The sequence below is a fragment of the Aegilops tauschii genome, chromosome 5 (genome assembly GCF_002575655.3).
Source record: "Aegilops tauschii subsp. strangulata cultivar AL8/78 chromosome 5, Aet v6.0, whole genome shotgun sequence".
In the NCBI taxonomy this organism is placed as follows: Eukaryota; Viridiplantae; Streptophyta; class Magnoliopsida; order Poales; family Poaceae; genus Aegilops; species Aegilops tauschii.
This window is the reverse complement of record NC_053039.3, coordinates 11,485,202-11,492,042: the sequence shown is the minus strand read 5'-3', so window position 1 is coordinate 11,492,042 and position 6,841 is coordinate 11,485,202. Positions and strand designations below refer to the sequence as shown.

Sequence of the window (6,841 nt, the reverse complement as noted above, 5' to 3'; positions counted from 1 at the left end):
AGTAGACCGACTCCTGCCTGCATCTACTACTATTACTCCACACATCGACCGCTATCCAGCATGCATCTAGAGTATTATGTTCATAAGAACGGAGTAACGCCTTAAGCAAGACGACATGATGTAGAGGGATAAACTCAAGCAATATGATATAAACCCCATCTTTTTATCCTCTATGACAACAATACAATACGTGTCGTTTCCCCTACTGTCACTAGGATCAAGCACCGCAAGATTGAACCCAAAGCTAAGCATTTCTCCCATTGCAAGAAAGATCAATCTAGTAGGCCAAACCAAACTGATAATTCGAAGAGACTTGCACAGATAACCAATCATACATAAAAGAATTCAGAGGAGATTCAAATATTGTTCATAGATAATCTTGATCATAAACCCACAATTCATCGGATCTCGACAAACACACCGCAAAAGAAGATCACATCGAATAGATCTCCAAGAGAATCGAGGAGAACTTTGTATTGAGATCCAAAGAGAGAGAAGAAGCCATCTAGCTAATAACTATGGACCCGAAGGCCTGAGGTAAACTACTCACACATCATCGGAGAGGCTATGGTGTTGATGTAGAAGCCCTCCCTGATCAATGCCCCATCCGGCGGAGCATCGGGAAAGGCCCCAAGATGGGATCTCACGGGTACACAAGGTTGCGGCGGTGCAAATAGGGTTTCTGCTCCCCCTCTGATGTTTTCGGGGTACGTAGGTATATATAGGAGGAAGAAGTAGGTCGATGGAGCCACGAGGGGCCCACGAGGGTGGAGGGCGCGCCCAGGGGGGTAGGCGCACCCCCTGCCTCGTGGCCTCCTCGTTGATTGCTTGACGTCCACTCCAAGTCCTCTGGATCACGTTTGTTCAGAAAATCACGTTCCTGAAGGTTTCATTCCGTTTGGACTCCGTTTGATATTCCTTTCCTTCGAAACACTGAAATAGGAAAAAAAACAGCAATTTGGGCTGGGCCTCCGGTTATAGGTTAGTCCCAAAAATAATATAAAAGTGTATAATAAAGCCCATTGAACATCCAAAACAGAGAATATAATAGCATGGGACAATCAAAAATTATAGATACGTTGGAGACGTATCAGCCGACTGCTAGATCTTTGCCTGTGAGGCGTCTTGGGATCCGAGTGTAGGGACTTGGTCCACTCCGAGCCACCCCCTTGTTACCTTATGGACCGGTGACGTTGCCTCCTGGCCCACAATCTTCTAGGTCATATCTTCAATGGTTAGGGCCTTCTGGTGGGCCATTTGTATACTTGTGCTACCCCGTATTTATACCCCTGACAGTAGCCCCAGAGTCGAGGTCTCGCTGGAGAGGATGACTGACTACTCCCCGTTGGTAAGCTTCCCAACTGTTTGACGAGCTTGAGGTTCGACTAAGATCTCGGTGGACTCGGCTTGTTCATGTCGTTAGAGGGCGAAGAGGTGAGCACTTGGTGATGCCCATTTCTCGATCTCTTCTGGAGGGGACGACTCGTGGCCCAATGGTGGGTGTATCATTAAATTCTGAGTTGTGATTCGAGGCGCTTGGGCTTGATAAGATCAAGTGTCTCCGGTCGGTGTCCATCATGAGGAACGCCAATCGGATACTTTTCTATGGAACCAAGTCTGCTGCAGCCGGATATTCGATTCTCGCAGAGAGAATTCGACTCGTGCCACTAGGGATATCACGGGCACTCCTTAGTCTTGCACATAACAAATCTGTGGGGAGTGTCTATTCACTCGGTTTTCGATATGGTTTGGCTGCTGGCCGAGCTTGCCCATGGTTGCCCATCCTCGGTTAGTCGTTGAGGTGTGCTAGCTATTGCCATGCGGGCGGCAGCTGCCTCCTCATGCCTTTTGCCCAGTGGGCGGGCTACCACTGTGTGGTGATCGCCCTTGCACACGCAGTGCAGGGTGAGGTCAGTGGTGTTGGCCGCTCACTGTCTAGATTTGGCCTCAAGGTTGTCAGAATCGCGACTCGACTCTTAGAATCTTACGACACTATGGTCCTAACTAGCCCCTCCGATTCTAAGATTTTGCTCATAGCTAGTATCTAAGTTTACGATCCTGGTAGTTATGATTCTACGACTCATGATCCTACCAACGGAGCTCCGATCCAATTCAGAATCTCAATTCCGACAACTTTGTTTGGCCTCCATAGGTGGCGGAGTCCGATCTAGGGTTCATCGGTTGTCGCTCTAGGTGGTGACAACTATGTCCTGGGGTGCACCTTTGTCCAAGCTGTGTTGTGGGATTGTAAAGGAGGGGTCCTTCCGTCCTGTCGTCGGTGGTTGGTGTGCGTGTTGTTGGGTATGGTGCCGGTATGCCAAGAAGATGTTGTGGTCTTGGTCATCTGGGCGGCCGCCTCGGGTGGCGGCCTGCCTGCTTGGCTCTCCAAGTGAGCTTCGTGGTGGCGGTGGTGGTGGCGGTTGCGTTCTCTTGTCATGTGGGCGGCAAGGAATGTAGCAGTGGGTGGCCTTGGTGCTGCTGGTGCTTCGATAGTGGTGCCTCCCAGCTTGTGCTTGTGTGTCTTGTTTTGGTGGAGGAGGGCCTACCCTTGAGTGTGGGCAGGTGATTTTGATATGGCGTGAGTGAGACACTAGGCTAAAACTTTGCACTCGAGGACCACCGAAGGCGATGGTCATGGTGTTGTGCCCCTCTCGAGGGCGTCATTTTGGTCCCCTACCCCGCACCAGGGCTCTGGGTTATTTAACCGTCTCTTCGGTCTCGGCTGCGGCGACGCGTTGTGTCCTCACCCTCCTATGGGTGTCGTCGTGGAGCTTGGGTCCCTTCGAGTCGCGCAGTATCGTCATCGCCAGGCTAGCCTGGATCCAAACTGGAAGCTTCTTTGGCTTTCGCGCAGGTTGATCTCGCTTGCCACTTACTTTATACACGGGTCCTCGCCGCTCACGGTCTTTGTTGTCCGTCGACAACATCAACGTTCCACGGCCTGGAGCAGGAGGGCATGAGGCTCTCTTCGGCGGTAGCTTGGTGGGTGTGATGCACTAATGCCCGATGGTTTCCAAGGAGGCACAATTTCATTTCTTGTTAGTAGTCTAGTACCGTTACATTTTTGTGGGATGTGCCTCCTTTATTCTTATACAGTTATACTCTTGTTTACTTTTGATCTGCTTTATATAAGAGGGTTTCCTCGCCACCTTGTATCGATTTGACTGTGCTGCTGTTATGTGACCTATATATGTGGGACCAAATCACAGGTTTCCTCGGTGAAATGGAACCGAGGAGTGATCTCTCCTGCAAAAAAAAGAAAAAAAAAAAGAACCAAGGAGTGATCTCTCTACCACTCTAAAAGGAATTCTGATTGTTTTTTTTTCTCATATCAAGTTTTGAATGCTCACCACGTACGCCACGCCAGATGTGGTAGTTCCAAATATATTTCTATATATGTAGCGTGTCCTTTCAATCAACACATAACAAGTTACCTTCTTATGACAATTCTTTTAATTAATTAACGTGTGTTATCACATGTTAGAAGAGAAAGGAACCATGCATGTTAGCCACAAGCTCGCTCGGATCACGACGCTTGGAGACTTATACGCAACCAAATTTGTTTTACTCCAAGCCCAGGTGTTGAACATTTGCAACATTTGGTGCTGTTTTGGAGGGTTGTTGTAATTTTGGAGTTAAAAAATGTAGAGATATGGCACCTGTTGAAGCACTTTTTTTGGGCCCAGGTGATGTAAAAAGCGACTAGGCCTTATTATTATAGCTTATAAGGCACCTATTAGAGGTGCTCTTATGTAATCTTGATGCTCGTGGTTGATGTATGAAAAGTTTTCCTTCGGAAAAGAAAGAACTCGATCGTTTTTCTTGAAAAGAGGATTAAATCCTCCTGCCTCCTTATGAATTGACGCAACTTTCAATTGTTAAAAGACAACTGCTTACATATAGGAGAGTAAAGTATTCTCTCTACTTCAAAAAACAAAGCACATTATTTGGTACATCATATGTTGTTCTTGGCAACGAAATACAATACCTACCCGAAAACAAAAACACTGTACCTGGTATTTTCCTACCAGCAGCTGCGAGGCTTTGTCAGAAGATTGCTAATTTTTGCACATGTTATGTATGTGCAAGAAATATTAAAAAAAAATACGCACATTCTACTGGAGTTGTACTACTGTTGTGTGGATGCGGAGAATGAACTACGTAATTAATTAACCGATTAATCAGATGGAATATTAATTAAAAGGGAAATGCTGAGAATGATGATATGATGAGTTAGAATGGCTTCTCCCCGTCGTAGTTCCCTGGCGGGTAGTAGCTGCAGACCATGAGGGTGTCGCCGCTGGTGCAGGTGACGCGGCCGCAGCCGACGGCGGTGGTGTGCTTCCACACCACGGCGGTGTAGTGGCCGCACTGCTTGCCGGCGTCGCAGCTGTTGGTGCCGTAGTGGTAGTTCTGCTTCTCCTCGCTCCACTCGTCGACGGTGTGGCGCCACGTCCACGTCCTGCCCTCGCCGTACATGAGGTTCTCCCCGTACGGCCCCGTCGAGTGCTTCAGCGCGCAGTCCCCCTTGCGCTCGTTCGCGTAGTGCTGCGCGTACTGGGCCACCGTCGCGTTCCACCTGCACCCATCCATGCAGTTCGCCGAGTTCTCATCATCGTCTCCGGCGCCGGCCACCGCGAGATGCATGCATGCTTGCAAGTCCAGAGCTTACGTGAGAGGGGGCACATGCTCCTTGGCGCGGAATGCGTTGTGCTCCTTGAGGATGTTCTCGATGGCCTTGGGGCTCAGCCCGTCGACCGGCTCCCCGTCGTCGTCCAGCTGCTTGTTGGCGCCCCCGCCAGCGTACGATCCGCCGCTGGTACTCGGCTGCGCGGGCACAGACGGCGTCGCCGGCTTCTGCCACGTCGGCTCCGGCACCCACTTGGTCGTCTGCGTCTCCGGCACCCATTTGGTCGTCTGCGGCTCCGGCTGCGGCTCCGGCTCTGTCGTCGGCTGCTGCGGCAAGTAGCCGCCGGTGAACGCCCCGGCTAGGGAGGCCCCCGGTATGAAACCTGTCTGCGGGACGAATTCCGGCTTAGCGAGCAGATTGTTGGGCACTGGCATCACCTCCGGCTGCGGGAGGAACTGCCCGGGGTTCAGGTTCGTGGCCAGCGGCTCCACCTCCTGGCTCGCCGTGGCAGGAACGTACTCGAACTGGCCGTCGGCGCGGCCGGCGATGAGCAGGCACACCACGGCCACGGCGGCGACGACCGCCGGTACTAGTTGATCGGCGTGCATGGCCGGTTAACGTAAAGTGGGTGGGATTCACACTTTTTTTAGAATTTTTTGCATGCTGGCGCGTACGTGTGTTTATGTACGAAGAGAGATGCTAATTTCGGCAAGGATTGGTGGCCATTGCTATTTTTTGGACCAACAACACTACAATGGATGTCCTCAACCATATTGATAGCAATGGACGTCCTAACTGCCAAGGGAAGAAGGTAAAAAGAAGCGTGCACACCACACGTGCAACACTCTTGTGGTTCTGGTGGTTTGCTTTATCAATAAACAGCAATGCTACACCCACGGACAATTTTTAACAGGGTTTACGGGCTGGCACATGTGACAGAGTTTGATTTGGCTTAAGGGGAGGAAGGGCCCACACCCTGAAAATCAAGGGGGGAGAGGTTAGTTAGAGTTAAGGGATCCCGTAAAACGTCCGTTGTTAGCCCGTGTGTGTAGGATTATTCATCAATAAAACGGGGTGCAAGTCTTTTTCGGTATATCCTATACTAGTAAGCGTGCACATGCAACGCACATCTTGACTAATATAAATAATAATAACCAGACAAATTTATAAATTATATTGGATGTTTTACAGTTTCGCCATAACTTCAAATATTGTGTCAACTAAAATTGATTTCTATCCAATGTTTTGGTCATACATGGTATTGTGAAAATTCCACTAATCACACAAACAATAAAAGGTATAATAATTTCATAATGCAATTCAGCTTGTGTTAAAGGACAAAGAAATGGGAAACCTTTACCATGAAAAGATAATCCAGTAGACTTGTTGAACAATCACAAAATCAAGATAACGAATGAATGAATAGGTCCTCTCTAATTTAGGCTCGAGGCACGGTGGAGATAGCTCCCGTAATACTTGTTGGGCTTCAGCTGCACCCAACTCTTCTCGTTTTTCCTCCTTACCAGCTACAAACTGTACTCAACCACATCAGCGATGCATCTATGCCACTATCCTCTCATCTACACCATCACCATGATAGTCAGCATCAACACCTTTAGGCTCTTCTTCGTCCTTTTGTCACCGGTGAGAACCCGTACCCTGTCCAACCACGTCACGCACCTCCCTTGGCATGCACCACCATGTCATGGTGGGATGTGCACAATACTTATCCAGGCGTGACCGGACAGGTTAGCAGAGTGTCAATGCTACAATTAGGGGAATTTTACACCTGGAATATACATGTAACAACATGTAAATTACCAAAGAATTATAGTCAAACTACTAGATCAGAAAATGTACTTATCGAAGTCCCGTGATACCCATCAGTTTAAGAAAGATACAGGGGTGTTGAATGCGCTTTGATGAAAATGATTAATTATAAAATTCAAGTAGAAATGTTCACAATGGTACATTATTTCTGGAGTGAGGTATACCGTGTCGCTAAAATTGATGTTAAGAGGCCAGTTAAAATTATTCTCCGAGCAAATGTAATTTTTCATATTTCTTATAAATAAGGTTAATTGGATAAATGTCACTCCAATTTTGGTGATTCTGAAAAATGCCACTCCAAATTCTAAACTCAGAAGGAAGCCACTCCAATTCTCCCACTTCAGCTATTGAGGTCAATTTTAGTCAAAACATTGTCTTGTA

General features: G+C 48.3%; 1 protein-coding gene across 1 annotated transcript; it reads right to left on the bottom strand.

Moving 5' to 3' along the window:
* Nucleotides 1-4,233: 4,233 nt before the first annotated feature.
* LOC109755889 (pathogenesis-related protein PRB1-3-like) lies at nucleotides 4,234-6,337 on the bottom strand. Its single transcript, XM_020314767.2, has 3 exons — nucleotides 6,311-6,337; nucleotides 4,673-4,827; nucleotides 4,234-4,579 (listed from the first exon to the last, which is right to left on the bottom strand). Exons 1-3 carry the CDS (start codon nucleotides 6,335-6,337, stop codon nucleotides 4,234-4,236), a joined length of 528 nt encoding a protein of 175 aa, XP_020170356.1.
* Nucleotides 6,338-6,841: the final 504 nt, after the last annotated feature.